The sequence below is a fragment of the Mesocricetus auratus genome, unplaced genomic scaffold (genome assembly GCF_017639785.1).
Source record: "Mesocricetus auratus isolate SY011 unplaced genomic scaffold, BCM_Maur_2.0 Super-Scaffold_100004, whole genome shotgun sequence".
NCBI lineage: Eukaryota > Metazoa > Chordata > Mammalia > Rodentia > Cricetidae > Mesocricetus > Mesocricetus auratus.
Genome location: NW_024429189.1, coordinates 97,820,671 through 97,843,998, shown reverse-complemented (window position 1 = coordinate 97,843,998; position 23,328 = coordinate 97,820,671). Strand labels below are relative to the sequence as shown.

At 48.0% G+C, this 23,328-nt stretch overlaps 1 protein-coding gene across 3 annotated transcripts; it reads right to left on the bottom strand.

Moving 5' to 3' along the window:
• Positions 1–454: 454 nt before the first annotated feature.
• Positions 455–14,937, bottom strand: Mavs (mitochondrial antiviral signaling protein). Of its 3 annotated transcripts, none has more exons than XM_005068650.4 (7): positions 14,856–14,937; positions 9,820–9,967; positions 8,279–8,456; positions 7,109–7,275; positions 5,955–6,108; positions 2,802–3,253; positions 455–2,048 (listed from the first exon to the last, which is right to left on the bottom strand). In XM_005068650.4, exons 2-7 carry the CDS (start codon positions 9,934–9,936, stop codon positions 1,620–1,622), a joined length of 1,497 nt encoding a protein of 498 aa, XP_005068707.1. In that variant the 5' UTR covers positions 9,937–9,967; positions 14,856–14,937; the 3' UTR covers positions 455–1,619. The 3 variants fall into 3 exon arrangements, with proteins under 3 accessions (XP_005068707.1, XP_012967838.1, XP_021082016.1); XM_013112384.3 differs by lacking the exon at positions 14,856–14,937 and adding an exon at positions 14,623–14,843; XM_021226357.2 differs by lacking the exons at positions 8,279–8,456; positions 14,856–14,937 and having other exon boundaries at positions 9,820–9,958.
• Between the last annotated feature and the right edge of the window lie 8,391 nt (positions 14,938–23,328).

Genomic DNA, 23,328 nt, shown 5'->3' with positions numbered 1-23,328 from the left:
ACCATCTCTGATGCCTCTAAGGTTTATGTTCACAAGAGAGGTCAGAGATGGAGTTGGCTCCATGCCTATCCCTTGTCCGGCAAAGGGCACCTTTAAAAACTCATGAGAATACCCTCAATACGTCTCATTGTATTTCTTTTCTTTTTCTGGAGACAGGGTCTCACTGTGCAGCTCTGGCTGTCCTGGAACTTGCTATGTAGATCAGGCTGGCCTTGAACTCACAGAGATTCACCTTCCTCTGTTTCCTGAGTGCTGGGACCAAAGGTATGCACTACCAAAATTGGCCTAAATGGACCTCATTGTATGTCTGATATAGATGTGACTAAACTTCCTGCCCATGGAAGAAGAAAATATGCTAGCACCTATCTCTAACTATGCAGCCAAGACACCCAGCACCTTTCCATTTAAAGGTGATAACATGTATCCAACCCCTAAGAAATGAAGAACTCACAGATTTTCACAGATAAATTCTTTTAATTTAATTATCTTGATAAAATTAGAATGCAGTAGCACATATGTATGCATATTTGCCCCATCTCACAGGAGAGAAAAGTGAGGCCCAGAGGTGTACACTTTGTCAGAGATCACAGGGCCAGAGAGAGACAGAAGCACTATGTAGGCCAAAGCTATTCTCTCAGAGGCAAAGAGTGTACCATTACCACCATGTACTCTGCCTCTCAAGCTCACCTTAGTTCAACCAGGCTGGGCAGGAGGGTAATTACTTGGTAGTCACACCCTCTGGGCTAGGTACTATGTAAATATCTATGTCCTTCAGTCTCAGAAAAGCCCAGTGAAAGGCCTCACTGTCCACACTGGGAAAAGACTACAGAAGGTAAACATCTGCTAAGGTCAAAGGAAGCGGGGAACTGAAATTCAAGCCCAGCCTGAGCTCCGCCCACTAGGTGTTCCATCATCCTGGGTAGGAAACCAAAGAGAATGGAGACCAGGAGGGAGGAGGTGAAGAGGTGGGGTTAGGAGGCTGGAGCAGGGCTCCCAGCGTCTTCCTCAGGCCTGGCAGCTGCTTCTGGCTTTCTCAGGGTCCACAGGGAACCGCCAGACCTTCCCTCAGGGTTGCCTAGCTGTGGAGGGGGACCAGAGAGACAGGATTCAAAGCTCCCTAGGAACCAGCCACTCTGCTGCTCCCAGGCTCTAGTACCAAGGCCTTAGGCCAGGCTGCTGGTGGAAGGCACAAGATGTTACGGGAGCTCTCACAAATACACCTGTGCTTGTGTTTCAAGAGGCCTGGGCAGGATGAGGAGCGCTGTCCACAGAAGTGTGATGCCTCCTGATCTTCAGGCTTGGGCCAACACGGATGAGGCTGATGGGGACAGCTCCTTAGGAGCACATCACACGAAATCCTATACGGCCATGTGGGAAGGCCAGAAGCAGTGGAGGTATTCTAGTACCCCAAAAAGCTAAAGACCAGAAGATGGCATGAACTAGGATAGAAAGAATGTCTCTCCCCTACTCCACAGTGGATGGAGCCTTGGTGCAGCTTCCACACAGATAGCTTGATGAACCTCACCATCTCTAAGTTCCCCTGACTTAGCCTCCACCAGCCCGAGCCTAGAGACTGTGCTTGGCGGAACTGGGCCAGCGAACGGCACGCAGCTGAGGCTTCATTGGGCCAGGTGCCTACTACGGTACAGCATCACTCCCAGGAACGCAGCCAAGAGTGCACCGGTTGCCCCGAGCCACTTGACCCAGGATATTTGACTGGCACAAAGCTCTTCGTCTTCTGGGAGCTCCTGGGTGGCTAGTGGCCCAGGATTTCCTGCCAGGAGGTCAGCACTGGGGTCCTCATCCACCTGGATCCTAAAGGATGAATACTCACTCTCCTCTGGACCACGATTGGGTTCAGAGCCCAAGGAGCTGCTAGGGCTGATGGCAAGGTCCATAGAGCATCCTGAGAATGGCTCATCCACCTGGGACAACAGCACACCTGGTTTGCCCATCTCTGGCCCAGAGTGCAAGCTCCTCGAACTGCTATCTGGTCTGGGCAAGCTGCTTCTAGTGGTGACTGTGGTTGCTGGAGTCTCTAGGGTCTCCTGGAAACACAAGGAGAATGTTGGAAGGGATTCCTGTGACAGGGAGACAAGCTTGGTTGTGTGGCCAGGGCATGAACTAGCATCCCACAATAGCTGAGACCACCCTCTCTTGGGGGTTCAACACATCAGTGATACATACACAGCCAGGAAGGAAGTAACCAAGACCCTGTAGTAATCCTTCCAGGGCAGCCCTCTCATACTCACTGAGCCCTCTCATACTGTGAGCATCACTGCTAGGGAGCCCATGCTGGGGTGTGACCCATATTGCACTACCTGGGCCTAAGAGTCACAAGGCAGCCACAAGTTCTCAAGGCTTGTGAACTTGGTTCCTTTAGGTGAACAGCTGTAAGGCCTTGGGGAAAGGGACTGTAGGGGTCACTGACTGGAGTAGCTGCTCCAAGCTGTATGCTTGAGACCACTGTCCAATGAACAAGGCACATGAGCCACCATGTCCATCCCTCACTACTTCATCTACAAAATGGTACTGCTGAGCTTAACTGGGGGCTTTGAGCTCCAAATGAGTTAATAAACACGTCAGTGGGGATGGTCCCATGCCCCACTCTGCTGAAGGTCTATCATTCCTCCTGGAAAACAGGGGGTAAGGGCTGGATGAGGCTGATTCCCATCTGTCCCAACAACTTGAAAAACCAGACCAGAGACAGCACAGAGACTAAAAGGGTCAGAGGGCAGGGCAGAGGACCAGCTGTCTTGGCAAAGTGGACTGAGTGACTATTAGGAGGAATAAAGGCTCACCTTGGCTTGGTTGTTGATCCTATTGGGTGGCAGTACGTTGGCAGGTGCTTTGGCCACACTAACAGGCACTTTGGATGGCACTGTGCCAGCATATACTGAGTTGATGGGTAACTTTGACGGTGCTATATTGGTGAGCACAGCAGAAGGCATTGCAGCAGTGGACTTTGTACTGATGGGCAACTTGGAGGACACTTTGGAAGACACAGTAGTCACTGGTACCACTTTGGTAGAAGGCACTGAGCTGGTGGTCACAGAATTTGTGGCAGTTTTGGCCTGGTCTCCAGCTCCCTTTGCCAAAGCCAATCCAGTGGAAGAGGAAGACAAGGAGGTCTCAGGAGACGGAACTGATACCGTGACCCCAGGCAAGCGGCTTGTCCGCACGGTGGTACGTGGAAGAGGCTGGAAGGAAACAGTTGGAGACACAGGTCCATGGAGTGGTATGGAGTCAACACCTACAGGAGGGTAGACAAAAACAGAAACAAACCCAAAGGATTGTCTTACATTAAGGGCTAGAGAAGGGTCCCCATGCCATCTGGTCTCCCAATTTCCTGCTTGTGGAGAAGACTCAGACCTTGACACAGAGCCCTAGTCGGTCCTATCACCAAAATAAAATGGCCTCTGTCTTCATCCACACCAAAAAACTTGACGTTCATTAGAAATTATTCTCTTTTTCTTCCACCCTGGACACTAGCCTCTTCTCCCACGTCTGCCTCTTCTACTTTGTTCTGGGCATAAGTGTAAGTGACCTAAGACATTCCCCTCACCGCTGTCCCCCTCCACCTTCTAGCAAGAGCGGTCCTGAATCAGGGCAAGGGACAGCAGGATGGCTCGGTAGAAGCACTAACACCAGTCAATCGTACCACAAGCATACACCCCAAGGAATAAGGACCTAGTAGTCCCAGAAAGGGAGCTTGATCTGGGGAAATCAGAAGCAGCAGGTGGTAACAGTGCATAAGGGTGATGACATCAGACTCTTCAGAGAACTCTCAGGACACACATGTCAAGGCTGACAAACATCAGAAGTGATGTCTGATGCCTCCCCTTAAACCTAATAGAAAATCTCCAGGCACCTGTGATCACCAACATGCTACAAATGAAATGTCCTTAGCGCCATAGTTCACAGCAGTATTTCCAGAGAAATGTCTTGTGATAAGATGACATTAAAAAGTGCAGTGACTGAGGGCTGTTTGGGGATGAAAGAATCTGGGAGCACTAAGATGATTTCTCCCAACCTTTAACTACTTCACACAGCAATTCTGGGGCACTGAGCAGGACCAGGCATCTGTGGCAAACAGAACAGAGTTAGGAAAGAAGAGGTGAGTTATCCTAGCCTGGAAAGCCAGGGTGGATAGGATACAGTCCTGACGGGGAGCACCAGGTTCTTCTGACCCCTGACTGACTCATCTGGAGTCTCCTGGTATCTTGGTTACTTTTCTATCACTGTGACAACACCGTGACCAAGACAACTTATAAAAGAAATCACTTAATTTTGGGCTCACAGTTCCAGGGGGTCCATGAGGATCATGGTGGGGAACATGGCAGCAGGCAGGCAGGCATGGCAATAGAGCAGTAACTGAGAGCTTAGACATCTGATCCACAAGCATAAGACAGACAGACAGACAGACAGACACGGAGACGGAGACGGAGACCGCTATGGCATGGGCTTTTGAAACCTCCAAGCCCACCTCTTTGACACACCTCTTCCAACAAGACCATACCTTCTACATAGTTCCACCAATTAGGGGGGAGTAAGTATTGAGATGCAGGGGCCTCCAGGAGCCATTCCTATTCAAACCACCACAGCTGGGACGTAAAGACCTCCTTGTGCAGAACGGTGTTTAAGAGCTCTTTTATCAAGTGGGAGCTCACAGACCCCAGTCTGACAGCTGGGGAACCAGCATAGGACTGAACCAAGCCTCATGAACGTGGGTGTCAGTGGGGAGGCCTGGGCAGTCTATGGGGCCTCTGGCAGTGAAACAAGTATTTATCCTAGTGCACGAGTGGACTTTGGGAGCCCATTCCCTATGGAGGAATGTTCTCTCAGCCTAGATACATAAGGGAGGGCCTAGGTTCTACCCCAATGATGTGTCAGACTTTGATGATCCCTCATGGGAGGCCTCACCCTCCTGGGGAGTGGATGGAGGGTGGGATAGGGAGTCAGTGGGGGGCATGGGAGGGTGGGAGGGAGAGGGAACTGGGATTGGTATGTAAAATAAGGTAGTTTTTTAGCTAGGCGTTGGTGGCGCACGCCTTTAATCCCAGCACTCGGGAGGCAGAGGCAGGCAGATCTCTGTGAGTTGGAGGCCAGGCTGGACGACAGCCTCCAAAACAGAGAAACCCTGTCTCGTGGAAAAAAAAAAAAAAAAAAAAGGTAGTTTTAAATTTAAACAAAAATTTATTAAAAAAAGAAAAAGAGCTCCCTTGTCAGCTAGTCCTGTGCTATCCCTCATTCAGGCCCTGGACAATCCCTACCAGGTCCTTTTATCTGAGTGCAGAAATAGCCCTAACTCTCTCTCACATGCAGCAATGTACAGAAATATACACAAACCTACACGGCAATCACACCCTCCAATGTAATTTTGCCAGTTTCTCCATCCTCGGAATCTGGACGGGCCTTATAACTTGTTTTGACCACAGAAAACAGCAGGAGTAATAAGGCCAGTTTTGAGTCCATGCCTCACAGCCCTGACTTTCTTTTACCCAGAGCCATGCCCAGATGCCATGAATTGGGTTTGTGTGCTAGAGGATGAGAGAACGAAGAGGCACCAGCCAATGGATACTAGAAGCACAGGGAATATCTGAGAGAGTGTCAACAAGACCAGAAGACCTTCTCAACTGAGCCATGTGCTAATAAATGACTGCAATTTAAGCTGCTACTACTCTACACACACACACACACACACACACACACATGCACGCACGCACACACGCATGCACGCACGCACACTCTCTTAAGTGAATACCCCTATCTTAAGTGAATACCCTTTATTCCTATCCTGAATCCTGTCCAAGGAAAGCCAGTGGTAACTGTACCCCAACCTTCACTTGGGAGGTCTGAGAGACCCTGTAATACCACATCTGGCCAGTGGTAACTGTACCCCAACCTTCACTTGGGAGGTCTGAGAGACCCTGTAACACCACATCTGTGCATACTTGCTGTGGAGGTGTCACCCGCTTCTGGCTCTTCACCATGATACTCTGCGGAAGGCTGAGGGCTGACAGCTGGCAGGTTGGACGAGGGCATCAAAGAGCCTCCAGACATCCTCGGGATGGCCCCGAGGCTGGCCTGTGGGACTTGCTCTAAACTCTGCAATAGAAGAAATGGTAATAAAGCAGCTGCATCTCCCAAGAGCTGACAAAGAGGATCAGACATTTATGGGGCATCTGTAAGACCCAGTCCCTGTTCCCAGCATCCGGGAACCCTTGCCTTGCTTCTGGCCATAGGTTATCTTCACATACCAGGGGGTAGCTCACCAATAATACACTTGCCTAATATAAGTTCCTGGTATCTATTTGGTTTTGTTGTTGCTGTTACTATTTTTGCCTTGTTTTGAGATACGGTCTTATGTATCTCACTCTAGCCTTGAACTTACTATGTAACTTCTGATCTGCCTCCCTCTACTTCCTGAGTAGTATTCTCATTAGGTATGAGCCATCATGCCCAGCTTATATGGTGTTGGAATCTGAATTCAGGGTTGTGTGTATGCTAAACAAGAACGCCACTAACCGAGAACTATATCTCTGACTCCTAGGATGACCTCAAGTGCCTTAAAACAAAACAAAAAAACTATGTACTGCCCAAGTTCCCTATCCATGTGTCTGTGTCTGGCTCTGCATATAGCCCTTCCTTCAGCAGTTTCTGTGCAGACCCTATGACTTCAGACCCAGTCTGGGGTCTCTTCTACTGCCCATGGCTGACTCACTTCCTCAGTAGAACTAGTTATCTTTCCCCCACCCCTGACTTCACTACTGATAACTAAGAACCTATTACCATCCACCCATGACTTCTGAGCTTTCATATCACCTCCCCCACTTTCAAATTTGGTTACCCCCCCCCAGTCCTTTACTCAGCTCAACATGTCACCTGACCATTGCAAAGACCTCAACACCATGGCCTCCTAGTTAGCAGATGACACACTACTGAGGTGACCTGGCCAGCAGTCAGGTAGCTAGTGAGGGAAACCCAGTATTCTTAGCAGAGATAAGGCACGGTTTTCAGGAGGTAGGAAGGGGCTTCTAGAAGATGGGATGGGCAGAAACAGGCAGGCACACAAAAGCAGATGCCTTGAAGTAGACTGGGAACCTACCTCTCCTGGGGACTCTGGTGGCTGGGTATCCTGGACAGGTCTGGGGTAGCCTGGTCTCTCTTGGTAGCCATTGTCAGGGATGCTGTGGCTTGGAGTAGCAGACGGTACAGAAGTTGTGGCAGTAACTACTGGTAACTCCAGTGGGGCTAGGGAGCGGAGCGGAGTCCCTAAAGGACAAAGATGTAGTGATGCCCAGAAAAATCAGAAGTATCCTGGTAGCAAAAGAGGCCTGGAAGCTTTGAGATGCCTCCCTTCAGTAACTTACTGACCTGATATGGTATGAATTCATTAGAGGTGATAAGCATCACTGGGGAGGGGGCAGGAGGGATAGGAGCTGGAGAAGACAGGAAAGGTGACGAGGGCGGTGGAGGGGCAAGAGCCCAGTGACACTGTCAGTGGTCACTCCCCTCCGTTCTCTCACAGCTGTCATCCCCATCTCCCACCCTACCACAGTAATCATTTCTGCTTGAGAGAGCACTGCTGACTCCCACAAATGAAGAGGCCAACTTGGAAAGAAGAGAGGAACAGAGAAAGAAAAGAAAGCATGGTGTGTTCGAGATTGGCTTGATTTTTCTTCCTGGTTCTTCTCTCAGGCCCAATTACCAACGCCCCGCCCCCCATCCCCCACCCCATCACATGACTTGGCAGACATTAAGAGGAATTAAGGAGCAACTAGGCAGCTGGTTGGGCTTAGAAACCAGGATGTTCTTAGAGAAACCTCGGGAGGGAAAGAGAAATGAAGAGTGGGGTGAGTGATTGGGTATAGACTCTACACTCTATGTTGTAGAGAAAGGGGACAGGAGAGAAAATGAGGACCAAGTAGGGAGGCAGACACATGAACTACAAAACTGACAGCAGGTGCCTTGTGCTGGGCAGAGGGGAGGCGTGGAACTCCAGCTAAGCACTCAACAGGCATCACCCTGTGGTGTCTATCCACTGCAGCCACCCGAGGGATGTGGCCATCAGCCGCACTGTGACAGACTACGAGATTAAAGGATATTGCCAAAGGGACATAGTTAGTGAGTGGCTCAGGCGGGTTAAGCCTGGGTATACCCTATAATGGAGAGTGGTGAAACTAGAAAGGCAGGAGGTAAAAGGTGAAGGAAGAGGAAGGCTGCAAGCATGAGGAACAGGCAGGGACCCGGAAGAAGGCTAGGGCAGGATGCTCACCAGGAGGCAGGTAGCTCTGATACACTCGAGTCACTTGGTCAGCCAGCCCAGGCAGCTCACAGATCCTCAGTGCCCGGATGAAGAACTCTACCCAGCCAACCCGTCTCTGGAGCTTATTGAAGAGTTCCCAGAGTGTGTCTCGGTTCCCTAGTTGTGTGTAGGAAGCCCGTAGTCGATCCTGGAAGACAGGACAGTCACCCTACTCAGGCCAGGTTGCCTAGCCTTTTCTCCCCTTAGACGAGAGCTACTACAAAGGGACACCAAGAAAGCCGTAAGAGGAAGGCAGTTACCTGAAACTGGGTGAGAGGGAGGACAAGGCCAGGGTGGTAGCCCGGGTATGGAGTGAGGAGGAGCAACAACAAAGGATGCTGCCAGGAAAGGCTCTGGCCGTGTCTAGGTTCACAGGCACTGCCCCATCAGATGCTATGATCATCTCCACTTTACTGCTAAGGAGGCAGAGGCTTAGCAGAAGCAAAGCACGAAGGATGCAAAGCTTGAATCAGGCAGCCACTAAAGCAAAGAGAAGAGGGAACGAGTTGGGAAGGAAAAGGGGCCCAACAACAATGGGATAAAAGGGGCAGAGAAGAAAAGGGCGGGGCCAAGAACGGGAAGCAAGACAAGTAAGAATACTGGGGAAATTCTAGACATACACCAGCAGCTGTAGCACTTTTTATTCACTGGATTCACTTGAAAACTATCAACCAGCTTGTAGTCCCAACACAAGGGAGGCTGAGACAGGAGGCTTACAGGTTTGAAACCAGACTAGGCTATATGGTAAGACCTTGTCTGAAGAAGAAAGAGAAAGGAAGGAGAAAAGAAGGAAGGGAGAGGAGGAAGAAAAGGAAAAGGAAAACTTGGTAGAGGATTAGGAGGAAGAGGAGGAGAAGGAAAGAAAAACAAGTTTCAATGCACAGGAAATATCTACTACACAGGGTGTCCTGATAGACGCCCAACACAAGGTGAGGCCAGCACACTCTCCTAACTGCCCAGACCTACGCTGTAACAGTATCTGCAGGGAGACTGCACAGCAAACAATGGTACTCCTGAGACACCTACAACAGGAGGCCCCAACAGCACAGGCAGCTGCTGGGAGCACAGGAGCCCATGCCACCTGAGAAGAGCCAAACTATAAACCACTTCATGGCTGCTGAGTGCAGGAGCCCGCAGCAAGTCCTGATGAGGCAAGACACTGGTGGAGTCCTCAGAGCTGACACTCCAGACTTTAGTCCAAGATAAGGTCCTATGAGAGAATGAATCAAAACCAACTAGGACCAAGATCCAAAGACAAGCAAAGAGAAGGCTCTGAATCAGAAGCCTAGAAACCTGCCCACCTGGTACCATGTTCTTGAGTGCAACATAAAAACGAAAGGATTCAAGCAGGTTAGAAAAGCCACTGGGAATAGCTTAATCTAAAAGTCAGAAAAGCAGGGCAGGCAGCAGCCTCAGAAGCCATGGCCTGGGAGAAGGGCTGGGACAGGCTGAACTTGGAGGGCACAGCCCTGTGCCCGGTGCACTGGCCAGCTGGGGCTTCCCTGACTCACCTGGTCACTGGCTGTGAGGCAGGGCAGGTAAGGCAGGATCTCCAAAACGTCAAGACAGCAAAACTTGCTGTGGTTGTCGCGGATATACTTATAGGTCTTGTCCTCAGCGAATGTCATGGCTGCTCAGCTTCTGGAGTGGACTCCGGCCCTGGAAAGGATGGGATGGACGGAGACATGGACTAGAAGAAAGATCACACAGGGCAACAACTTGGCAGTGGGGGTGGAGGAAGGCAATTCTTTCTCAGCTCTTAGAATCTTTGTTTTTTCCTCTAGCTTTTACTTCTTTCTTTTTTCTTTCTTTTTTTTTTTTTCTTTTTTTTTCTTGGTTTTTACGAGACAGGGTTTCTCTGTATTGTTTCGGAGGCTATCGGTCCAGCCCGGCCTCAAACTCACAGAGATCCACCTGCCTCTGCCTCCCGAGTGCTGGGACTAAAGGCGTGTGCCACCACCGCCCGGCTACTTCTTTCTTTTTTAACGATTTCTTTTATTAATTTTAAAAATCATGTATATGTGTGTGGGTATGAGTGTGGATATGTGTGTGACGGAAGGTGCCTGGGGAGGCCAGAAGAGGGCACTGGAACCCCTGGAGCTGGAGTAACAGGAAGTTGTAAGCTACCAGATGTGGGTGCTGGGATCTGAACTCTGGTTCTCCAAACAGCAGAGCACTCTCCAGTCCTAATCTTTCACTTTTTTTTAATACTGTCTTTTTTTAATTTAGAGATTTATTTATTTATTACATATACAGTGTTCTGCCTACATGCCAGAAGAGGGCACCAGATTGAATTGTAGATGGTTGTGAGCCACCATGTGGTTGCTGGGAATTGAACTCACGTCCTCTGGAAGAGCAGTCAGTGCTCTTAACCTCTGAGCCATCTCCCCAGCCCCCAATCTTTCACTGTTGTTACTGCCTGGATTCAGAGGCTCGCAAAAATTTTTCCCTGAAAGTGAACTGATGAACAAAGAGCTACCAATCTGGGGCCCACTTCCGCCGTTTGGGTTTAATCATTTTCTAAGGTTTGTATTGCTTGTGCCATTAGCTGCTAAGACTGTGAAAGACACTAGACCCCATCCTATCTCTAAAGAGGGATAATACAAGAGTCACCTATAAATACTGCCTCTTCTGGGTATACTGAAAGCAAACAAACAAAGGGAGATGCCAAAAATGATGATGATAGGATAATGCGACTGTAAAGTTGGAGAAAACACAGCACCAAGAAACTGGAGGGCTTGCCAGCTACTCAGACCAAACAACTGAGGCATCTCAGATCAGACTGTTTCTGGATCATGATGCAAGTCCACTAATTTACCAAATATACAGGCATATGTTCTCATGGGAGAAAACTGAGTTCACTACACTGAAGTCACTCAGGGCAAATTACCAGCCCTTTCCATAAAATGGTTCAGAGAGAGGCTGGAGAGATGGTTTAGTGGTTAATGGAAAAACGCACTTACTTGAGAACACTAATAAAGAGGTGGTTTAGAGCAGTGGTTCTCAACCTTCCTGTCTATGCAACCCTTTAATACAGCTACTCATGTTGTGGTGACCCCCAATTGTAAAATTATTTTTGTTGCTACTTCATAACTTCAATTTTACTACTTTTATGAATCATAATGTAAATACCTATGTTTTCAGAAGGCCTTAGGTGACCCCTGTGAATGGGTCATTAGGAGAACCACTGATTTAGATGAGCTAGTGGAAAAGAACACTCGTTGCTTTTCCAGAGCACCCATTATCTGGTGGCTCAAAACTGCCCATAATTCCAGGCAAACCTCACTCTCTCTTCTAACCTGCACACACTTGATACACTCAGACAGACATACACATACATTTTTAAAAATCTTTTTTAAAAATGGTTCAGAGAGCTTGTGTAACACAGCAGTTCAGGCATGTAAGCTTAAATTTAAATACACACACACACCACGTTTTTCTGAGACAGGGTTTCTCTGTGTAACAGCCTTAGCTGTTCTGGAATTCACTCTGTAGACCAGGCTGGGCTTGAACTCACAGAGATCCACCTGCTTCTGTCTCCTGAATGCTAGGAATAAAGGTGTGTGCCACCACTGCCCAGCTAAATTTTTCAAAATATTTATTTTTAAAATTGTTTATGTGTATGGGTGTTTTGCCTGTCTGTATATTTTCACACCACTTTTGAGCTTGGTGCCCATGGAGGCCAGGAGATGGCATCGTATCCTCTGGAACTGAAGTTACAGACAGTTGTGAATGGCCATGTGGATGCTGGGAATCAAACCCAGGTCCTTTGGAAAAATAGTCAGTACTCTTACCACTGAGCCGCCTCCCCAGCCCCAAGATTTATCTATATTTTATGTGCATGAGCATTTTGCCTACATGTATGTCTGTGCAACAAGTGCCTACAGAGGCCACCAAATGTCATCCAATCCCCTGGAACTGAGTTATAAATGGTTGTGAGATGCCATGTGGGTACTGGGACTCAAACCCGGATCCTCTGGAAAAGCAGCCAGTGTTCTTAGCCATGGAGCCTTCTCTCCAGCTCCCTTAAGCTTAATTTTTTTTAACATGGGCCACTTTTAAATGCTCATCCATTTATTATCGTATGTGTATGATGGGTGTGTGAATGTGTGCAAACATGTCACAAGCACACATATGAAAAATAAGAGGACAGCTTTTGTAAGTTGACTCTCTTTCCATTTTGGATCCCAGGGCTTGATATCAGGCCATCAGGCTTACACAGCAAACACTTTTACCTGCTGAGCCATTTCACCAACCCTAAGTTTAAGCATTTAAAGTGCCTTAAATGCAAACGAGCATTCCTTATGCAGCACCACAATCTGCAACTACACGTGTTTGTTTACTTGTCTCTTACTTGCCCTCCCCATCAGGGCTAAGAAAGACAAGGTCACCGTGTCCTCCACATCCAATTTACAGACTATTGGAGTGCAGCTGGTCACAGATCTGTTAGCAAGATGGCAAGTCCAGAAGGTAATTCTGATAATGAAGAAAGTAAAATGAGACAATGGGACACAACTCCAGCAGGAAATACCTGGGCAGAAGGCAAACCAGATGCAAAAGTCCTAAGATGTGTGTGTCTCTTCAAACGGCCCAAGTTCTAAGAGCTTGGAGTACCTGAAGAGAAACTAGGTGAGTGGAGTGGTCTGGAAAGCTTAGAGGGGCGGAGGCCAAGGTCAAAGGTTAGCATGCAAGGTGTTGTGGGAAGGACTTTTTGGGTTTTATCTGGTGTGAAACAGGGGGATCAATGGAAAGCAGAAGTTCTGACTTGCACTCCAGGGTTCTCCGGAGATTCTAAGGCCTTTGAGAAGCCCAGGATAGAAGGGGGGTGACAGTCAAGAGACCAAGGGGGGAATGATGCTGGGTGTGGCCATGATGGCAACCACGGAGGTAGGGATGGGCTTTGTGCACACGGGAGGTGGGGCAAGAATCAAACATTGTTTCTTGGGAGCTGGGGCAAGTCAGGGAGAAGTCATAGAAAGACAGCACTTCAGAGCTCCATTTTGACAAGTTTAAGTTGTTGGATTCCAAGAGTACTGTTCAAAAGAGAAGAAGGAAGGGGGAGAAGAGGGAACCAAGTGCTCTTGTTTGAAACAGGAGGCCCCTGGGAGACAGTGTAACTGATACATGGAAGATGAAGTACCTCTGCCCAGTGACCTCAGCCCCGTGTTATCCCCCGCTAACTACCAAATGCTACATCCTCTGCCTAGTGACCTCAGCCCCGTGTTATCCCCCGCTAACTACCAAATGCTACATCCCCTGCTAACTACCAAATGCTACATCCTATGGAGACCTATGGATGCAAGGTCAGGAGATGACGGAGGTGAGATTAGGGTCTGTTGGGCCATCAGGTGATGAAAAAGAATAGCTCTGTGGTGGACAGGCTGATGAAACCTGCCCCCTCCTTGCCCAGATCACCTAGAAAGATAGGATGAGGGAGTCTAATCAGCGATTTTTAGCAGTCAAGCCACAAAAGTGAATGCACAGATGCGGGCACATAACCCCACCAAAAGCAGATAAAGTTCACATTGTTCATTCCTTGAAGGTTCTTTCAGTTAGTCCTTTGACACAATCACAAGCAAGAAGTGACACTATGCTACAGCACTGACACTGTGGGATTTGAACCCAGGCTTTTTTTTTTTTTTTTTTTTTTTTTTGCCGTGGGCTAACAGAGCATTGGAGGCCCCTGCAACAGGAGAGCCACAAAGTCTATCTTTAAGCCAAGGTCGCTCCCTGCCTGGGGGTGTGACTACAGGGTGAGAAGACGCAGCATTTATGCTCTTTGAAACATAAAAACCTCTCAGACACAGCTGGCGTTAAAACCGCTCTCACCGACACTCGCCTGAGTTCTGAGATCAAGGCCAAATGCCCTTCAAGTTTTTGAAGCTTCACAGTATCCAAAGCGCTTTTTTTTTCTTTTCCTTTGTTGTTATCCTTTTCCTCAAACTTCTTTCCCATCTCAGAGAAAAGGAGATAGATGGCAGAGGTGTCTTGGGCACAGCAAAGCTTCTGACCGGGTCAGGGAAAGAAATATCCACACTCCCGAGGGACAGGTCTCCTGGCCTCAAACTAGATAACTGGCGGGACCCAGGTCTCCAAGTGCAGGGGGGCTGTTTTGAACAGGTGTCGCTACCCACAGCTGTCAGACCCGGGATCGGGCGGGCGTCAGTCCGGACTGGCAGACCTACTCCCTGGAGCGACTGCCACGGGTCGTTGCGCGCGGTCAGGCCTCGCGGGAGTCACCGGGGCCAGGGAGAGGCAGGAGGCACTCCGCGGTTCTTCCTATCCAGCCCGGGCAAACGCTCTGCACCACCTACCGGCTCGCTAAGGGTGTTGAATGCAACTCGAGGAACTCCCAGGGTCCCGAATCCGTGTGGGGCCGGCCGCACTCTCCCATAATCAGGTCAGGAGCCTCCCCGACCCCGCGTGCCCTGGCTCAGGGGCGATCCTGCAGACTGCGAGCCGCACTGGGCTCCGTGCAAGGCCCCCTCCCTGAAGGGCGCTGGTGAGCACTGAGCCCTGAGAACCCACTCCCAGTCTGCGAACTTACCAAGAGGAAACCGGACTGGGCAACAGGTTGACCTGCCTGCGACCGTGCAGAACCCTCCCAGATGAAGAGGGCGGGGCGGGCGGGGCGAGCAGCGCGACCATTGGCCAGGGAGTAGGAATGAGGGAGGGGCGGAACCGGAATCTCGGTCATTGACTGGGCAGGGCCTGGACCGGATGGGTCGGAAGCATGGCTGTTGGCTGAGCTCGGAGGCCTTGGGGCGGAGGAGGGCCAGGCTGGTCATGGGGCCATTGGATGCCCCCCCCCCCAGTTTCCTGAGCCTCTGGTCTAGCTGCTAGTACTCCGTAGGCCTTTCTTGGGGGCCGTTCTAGTTCCCTGCAGAGGCGTGAAGGAGCAGATTATTTTCTCTCTGCTTGGACTAAAGCAGTTTCCAGAGGAAGTCCAGAAGCCCTGAAAACTGGCGTTCTTGGACTCGGTCCCACGCAACTCAAGCAAAGCAGCTCTTCTTGCCAACTGCTGGAGGAGAGAGGGTCTCCAGTGTCTGGCAAGCAGTGTTCCATAAAGGTGGGGGTGTCACGCAAATGTCACAGGGATGTGAATGCCTAGACAGGCCACACGAGTAAGGACAGTGGGAATATGATGTAACGAAACTCGGAGGTATGCACCCATGACGGGCGGTTAACAATCGCTTGTAACTCCGGCACCAGGATGACCGACATCTCTGATCTCCACTGGCCCCTGTACTCACACCAAGGCAATTGAAACTAAGATTATAATCTCTCCCCCTCTCCCTCTCCTTGAAACTAAGATTATAATCTCTTCCCCTCTCTCTTCCTCCCTCTCCCTCTCCCTCTCCCTTTCCCTCTCGTTTTTTGTTTTTTTGTTTTTGCTTTTTTGCTTTTTTGTTTTGTTTTTCAAGACAGGGTTTCTCTGTATTGTTTTGGAGGCTGTCCTGGAACTCGATCTGTAGACCAGGCTAGCCTCGAACTCACAGAGATCCACCTGCCTCTGCCTCCCGAGTGCTGGGATTAAAGGCATGCGCCACCAACACCCGGCTAAAATCGCTTTTTAAACTACATCCACTAGAAAAGTTCTAGTGGTTTTATTCTTAATTATGAAACCAATTCAGATGTCCATCAGTAAAATGAATAGGCAGACTGACTAGTATACAGCAGTAAAAGGTCCCACAATAGAAATAAGATCTCGCCATAGTGGAATAGGTAGCATTGCTAAATGGTGCTCGGCTAACAGAGACAAAATGCTTTCTGCATCCAGTCAAATGTTTCAACAGGAAGTAAAAACTAATGTACTTAAAAGGAAATCATATTAGTTACCTCGGCATGCCTAGAGAGTAGAAATGTCCTAGAGTCGACTGTAGGTGGTGAGTACATACATAAAAATGTATCAGCGAGGACTGGTGAGATCGCTTAGCACTTGCTGCCAAGCTTGAGGGTCAATTCCCAAAAGCATTGGCATCTACCTCCCCCCATAAATGTAAAACATGAAATATTTTTTAAAATGCATCAATGGCATACTTAATGTTACAGTTTCCTATCTAGCACAGTTTTCTGAAGAGAAGCCTAAGGAATTCCTTGGAGATCACTGAGGTTAGAACTGGTGCCAAACAGAATTAGTTACAGAACTCTTTGAGATTGTATTACTATTGGTCTTAGTTAGGGATCCTGTTGCTGTGAATAGACCCTATGACCACGGCAATTTAACTGAGGGCTGACTTACAGTTCGGGGGTTTAGTTCATCATGGAGGGAAGCCCGGCAGAGTGCAGGCAGACGTGGTGCTGGAGAGAGGCTGAGAGTTCTTTCTACATCTGGATCTTCAGGCAGCAGGAAGGGAGAGTGAGCCACTTGGCCTAGGTTGAGCTTCTGAAATCCAAAGCCCATCCCTGGTGACAGACTTTATCCAACAGGGCCACACCTCCTAATAGTGCCACTCCCAGTGAGCCTATGGGGACCATTTTCATTCAAGTCACCACACTGTTCTTGGTAGTTGTGCAGACAGTTCACAGCTTTCAGGGTGTACAAATCACACATAAATTTGCTACTGGGACAAGCATGGTGAACGAACTTCCCAAAGTTGCCCTCTGATCTCCACAATTATCAGTCCCCCTGACTGCAAAACAAGCTTGAAAATGTCAAAAGCAATTAAAAAAAAAAAAGTAAGTATTGGTGATTTAGTCTTGCTGCAAACCACCATGACCTCTTTTTTTTTTTTTTTTTTTTTTTGGTTTTTCGAGACAGGGTTTCTCTGTATTGTTTTGGAGGCTGTCCTGGAACTAGCTCTTGTAGACCAGGCTGGCCTCAAACTCACAGAGATCCACCTGCCTCTGCCTCCCAAGTGCTGGGATTAAAGGCATGCACCACCAACGCCCGGCCCATGACCTCTTATTTATTTATTTATTTATTTATTTATTTATTTATTTTTGGTTTTTTGAGACAGGGTTTCTCTGTGGCTTTGGAAGCTGTCCTGGAACTCACTTTGTAGACCAGGCTGGCCTCGAACTCACAGAGATCCGCCTGCCTCTGCCTCCCGAGTGCTGGGATTAAAGGCGTGCGCCACCAATGCCCGGCTCATGACCTCTTATTTAATGCTTGCAAAAAGAGCATCAGGCCTGGCTTCTAAATGTGGTTATAGTTAGCCCTGTCCTTGCTGGGCTTCGAAGGGCATTGAAATAATCTAGCTTCCTGGCCTACCTGGTTCCCAATCACCTGTCAACAGCTCTTAAAAATCTAGAAAAGGGACAATGTCATGCCTCTGGCATTCTGAGCCCCATTGGCCATATTTCAAATGTGAAATTCATCTGTGTATTGAGATACAGAACATTTCTATCTTAGAAAATTCTACTGGATAGCACTGGTCTACAGAATAACTTCAAAAATGTTAAGGTCGTTCTCTTTCTGTCATTACTCTGAGGAGGCAGGCAGGTCTTTGTCTCTCCTCTCTCTCTGTCTCTGTCTCTGTCTCTCTCTCTCTCCTCTCCCTTCACTTTCCCTACCTCCTTCCCTTCCCCCATTAAAACTTCCTATGTGAAAAAAAATGTTAAGGTCATGTGATGCAACCTATGACCCCAGCACTTAGGAGGTTGAGGTCCAGGTAAGAACATCTGAAGTTTGAAGTCAACCTGGCTACATAGCAAGACCTTGTCTCAAAAAAGAAAGGGGAAAAAATAACATCAAAGTCATGAAAGTTAGGGAAAGATCAGAGAACTATTCCAGACTAAAGGAGACTGTGTGGTATAACAACTGAATGTAAGGTGCCATCCTAGGCTGGGTCCTGAAACACACAGAAAAGGACACTCGTGGGACAAAGGTGAGATCTGAACTAAGCTTTTGGACAGTTAATGGCTCTATCATGTTACTGTTATGTTCTGACTGATGTATTGCAGTTGTAAAAGAGGCACTTGTGTTACTTGGAAACTGTAAGTCTGAAACTCTTTCAAAATTACAACATAATATAAGATGAACAGTTTATGGACTCTGGTTATTCATATTACTTTGTTTTGTTGCTTGTTATATTCCCCTGTTTCATAGCCACAATTCACTGTTGTCCAGGTCAGGGCTCCAAGAAGACTGTGCCCACTCTGATGGCTCAGCAGTATCAGCTCATGTTTTTCTGAGAGAGTAGTGGTTAGGCTCAGAGACAGTGACAGAGGGCCTCAGAAAGGGCAATACCTACATGCCTCAGTCCTTCAGGAAACTCTCCCTGACTTTACAATTTCACACAAATTATGTTTTCATTTAAATGGTGTCTTTATTTGTTTGTTTGTTTTTTGAGACAGAGTTTTTCTGTGTAGTCTTGGTTGTCCTAGAACTTGTTCTGTTGACCAGGCTGGCCGCAAACTCACAGAGATCTTTCTGCCTTTGCCTCTTGAGTGCTGGGATTAAAGGTGTGTGCCACCACTGCCTGGCTCAATTATTATTATTATTGTTATTATTATTATTATTATTATTTTAAACATAGTGTGGCCCCGTTATGAGCTGTGGTGGAAAAGCATGACCCTTGAATGGTAACTCAAATTCTAACACCTCACTACAGCTAGATCTTATTTTACAATTAAAAGGCAAAAGGAGAGACATTCCTTATGCCCAGGTCTCCTTCTCCTTTGAGGGACAACACCATCTTTTATAAAGGATATGAACTAGGTCCCATTTTAGAACGTTTATTCCTGTGAACAAGTCTGCTTTAGTGCTTACATATGTGACATCAATTCAAAATTCATGAGGGGAGCCCGAGTAATGGCTCAGTGGTGACAAAATTCATGAGGGGAGCCAGAGCAATGGCTCAGTGGTTTGGAGCACTGACTGCTCTTCTAGAAGACCTGAATTCAATCCAAGCACCCACATGGTGGATCATAACCATATGAGACTCCAGTTCCAGGGGAACCCATACGCTCTTCTGGCCTCTGTGGGCACCAGGTACACAAGTAGCATACAGATATACATGCAGGTGTCTACCTATACTCATAAAATAAAAATAAACATCTTTCCTTATAGTCTGTGAAGGAATGAAACTAAGTACAATCAGATCTTAGAGCACAGAGATTACTGGAGGATTTTAAACTTTAAAATGTTAAATGACAGCCTTTAAAAACCAAAAATTGCCCCAGGTAGTGGTGGTGCTAGCTTTAATCCCAGCACTTGGGAGGCCGGGCAGTGGTGGCGCACACCTTTAATCCCAGCACGCTGGAGGCAGAGGCAGGTGGATCTCTGTGAGTTCGAGGCCTGGATGGACCGACAGCCTCCAAAACAATACAGAGAAACCCTGTCTCATAAAACCAAAAAAAAAAAAGAAAAGGAAAAGAAAGAGAAATAGCTGCATCACCACAAAGAGTCACCCCAGCACAATAGCCTCGTGAAAGCTAGCTGCATTGTGGAGCCTCCTTTCGGTCAACCTTCCACTTCTTGTAACTCTAGTATGTTCCAAGACCACTTGTGGCTGGGGGAGGGCAAGAGAGGTAATAACTCAATCCAGCCCCGCCCGGACCCACCCGACCTGCCCATCCTCCAACTAGCTCCATTATCATCAACACAGACCCAACTACTTTTGTTTTGTTTGCTGCAGGGTTAAGTGGGTGAAGGTAAGCTCTACTCCAAGATGCCAATCATATTATGCAAAGAATCTTTCCCTGGTCATGCCTCTCCAGGGTTCCAACTTCCCATTATGGGGCCATACATGCCCTCGGTCCCCTTGCTACCCATTGGTCTAGAGCACTTCCCTCAGTGTGAGGTGTTCAGTTCAGGAACTAGAAGTCACTCTGGATATTTCATGCATGGAAAGACTTGGCTGCTTGAAGCATAATTTGCCTTCAGTGAATCACATCAGTCTTCATGTATGTGAGTGTGTCTGCGTGTGTCTGTGTGGAACCCACACGATGACCTCAGGTGTCACCTTCACCTTCAACCTTGTTTGGTGGCAGGGCCTCTCTTGTTTGCAGCTGTAAGTGTCAGGCTATCTAGAAGGAGCAGGGCAGTACTAGCACACAGCTTTGATCCCAGCACTTGGAAGGCAGAGGCAGGTACATTTCTATGAGTTCAAAGCCAGCCTGGTCTATAGACCAAGTTCCAGGACAGCCAAGGCTATACAAAGAAACTCTGTCTAGAAAAAAATAAAATAAAATCTGGAATGTTCCATATCCCCAAACCTTCTCCCCCACACTTAAAAAAGGAAGGGAGGGGGTCTCACATAGCCCAGGCTGGCCTCAAACTTGATATTTACAAACTTGCTAAGTAAAAAAGTGTGTGTGTGTGTGTGTGTGTGTGTGTGTGTGTGTGTCCTTGCCCAAGACTCATAGTGTATTTGTGGAGAGTGTAAGCTAGGACACAGTAAAGAAACCACAGAAATGACCACTCCTCCAAGGTTTGGGAGGTTTCTATTGTAAATATGAAAGAGAGAAGCCAGAAGCTTCTGGAAGAGTCCAGAGCAGAGAGAAAAAGAAACAGACTGTCGATTGCTGGGCTATCTCTTGAGAGCAGAGAAACTAGCAGGGAGAAGCAAGGGAAGAAAGTGGGGGGAGTGACCTTGCCGTGATAAGAGAGCAGAACTTCTGTGAGGGGAGTGAGCTGTAATCTGGAGCACCCTGGGAGTGAGCAGAGTGGGGGAGGAAGGGAGAGATGAGGAGAACCAGAAGGCTGGTGTGGGGGGGGTTGATATTCATTTGGAACAAGTACACGTCACTAGAGACTGAGGGAGCCTGGAGGTTAGCTTTCGACTTTGGTATGTAACCACAGGTATATGCCAAGAAAACTGGCTCTTTCTGGCAGGCAGGCAGGCAGGCAGAAACCCATTTCACAGGTTCCTGAGGAAAGCTGGCTGTAGGCTTTAGTCTATCTGCCAAAAGTCCTACAGCTCAGTTTGAGCTGAGCCTAGACTATCATTTTTTGGACCAAGTAAGCAGCTGCCCTTTTTTCTGAGTGCTTCAGGTCTTCCCTCCCTCACCATCATGTGGGTCCAAGAGATCAAACTCAAGTCATCAGGTTTGACAGCAAGTGCGGACACCATCACACTCCCCTCCCTCTCTATCATCCAATTGCTTTTCTGCTTCTATCATGGATAAGGATTTGAATGTGAAATTCCCCCTCAGGCTTACATTTTGAACTCTTGGATCCCAGCCAATAAATGCTGTTATTTTGGGAAGTTCTGGAAACTTTAGGTGTGGAGCCTACCTGGAGGAAGTTGGTTACTGGAATGTGTGCTTCTGAAGGCTAACCGTCCTTTCCGGTTATTTCAGCTGAGGATGGAGATGAGAGATGGTTTGGTTCATGAAAGAGGAGGCAAAGGATCACACACATCCTGTTATGTGGGTGCTGGGATGCAAACTCAGGTCCTCACTGTTGCATAGCAAGTGCTTTTAACCACTGAGCCATCAATCATGCTCACATTCCTTCTGTTCTTACTGGAACATTTGGGCTCTCTCGGGTTTGGATGGGTAAAAATAAAGCTGCTATGAACAAGGAAGACTTTCTGTGGGGCTATGTGTTTATTTCTTGAGTAAAGGGCCTGACAGGAGGCTAAGCTATGTTTAGCTTTATCAGCAGTTTCCAGGGTTCAAAGAGGCTGTATCCAGCTTGCAACAGCAGTGCACTGGGAGCTCAGCTGCTTCAGTCTGGCCCACTTCCTCACCAACACTTGACACGGTTGTATCTCACTGGTCAAGGAGTTTAATGCACAAATTCAGTTGACTACAGAATTGTGAGAGTCAGGGCACTGTCACTTGAATGGATTCAAGCACACATTACTTGAAAAGCTGAGGCAGGGGGACCACAGGCTTAAGGGTGTCTGAACTACATAGTATGGCCTTGTCTCAAAAATAACAATAACAAGCCGGGCGTTGGTGGCACACGCCTTTAATCCCAGCACTCGGGAGGCAGAGGCAGGTGGATCTCTGTGAGTTCGAGGCCAGCCTGGTCTACAAAGTGAGTTCCAGGACAGTCTCCAAAGCCACAAAGAAACCCTGTCTCGAAAAACCAAAAAAAAAAAAATAACAATAACAAAATAAAATAAAAACAAAACCTTGGAGGCTGGAGAGATGGCTCAGCAGTTAAGAGCACTAGCTGTTCTTCCAGAGGATCAGGGTTCAATTCCCAACACTCACATGGTAGCTCACAACTGTCTGTAACTTCAGTTCCAGAGAATCTGGCACCTCACAGATATACATGCAATCGAAATACCAATGCACATAAAATAAAAATAAATATTTTTAATTAATGGTAGAAAGCAAAACAAAACAAAAAACCTCATCAAAATCTTGGTCAAAAGTGGAGATGGCTGCTACCACCACCATTCACTTGGCTCTGAAAAGCCTCTTCAATACTGAAGAAAAGAGGCAAGAATTCTGGGGGCTAGCTTTAGACCCTAGCATCACTGAGTCCTGTTGTCAAGTGACAGCAGGAAGATGTCCTCTGTCTTCAAATAGCTCATGTGGCATCTAATTATTGACTCACTTCCTATTTACAGCTCCAGCTGCCAAGAAATCTGGGTGGTATAGTTTTGTTGCTTGCCAGCTCTCCCCCTGGAAGAAGGTGGGCCCAGCTGTAATAGTTGCCAGCTCCCCCCCTGGAAGAAGGTGAGCCCAGCTGTATTAGTTGCACCTTTTACTCCATTCACAGTTGTTTGTTTGGTGACGTGGAGCTAGTCTTCCTGCAGCAGGTCTGGTCTTGGTGTTGTATAACACTATTCCTGGGGAGACACGAATTTTAGCTCCTATCTACTCTTCCCAGACAGGGAGTCCATAGCAGTCTAAAATTTAGACTGTAAAGTAAGGATCCCACTTAGGTACAACTTGGTAAACCAGTGCGTTTTATTGGGGTTACACACAGGAAGGAACTCAACGGCAGCTGCTTCACTAAAATGCTCCCAACATGCGTGACAGCTGAGGAAAGCTGAGAACATGGAGCACACTGCACAGCCTGCAGGCGGCTCAGCAGGCTGGAGAGTGTTTCTCCCAGGCACCTTATGAGGTCTGAACCTCTTCTAGGAAGCACTGGTTATCAGCAGTCCTTA

Coding starts and splice junctions, on each gene's coding strand:
- Mavs (XM_005068650.4), bottom strand. CDS start 9,936: ATGACATTCGCTGAGGACAAGACCTATAAGTATATCCGCGACAACCAC. Junction 7,276..8,278: donor TCAGAGCTACCTGCCTCCTG/GTGAGCATCCTG, acceptor TTTGTCCTTTAG/GGACTCCGCTCCGCTCCCTA. Junction 6,109..7,108: donor CACCAGAGTCCCCAGGAGAG/GTAGGTTCCCAG, acceptor CTTCTATTGCAG/AGTTTAGAGCAAGTCCCACA.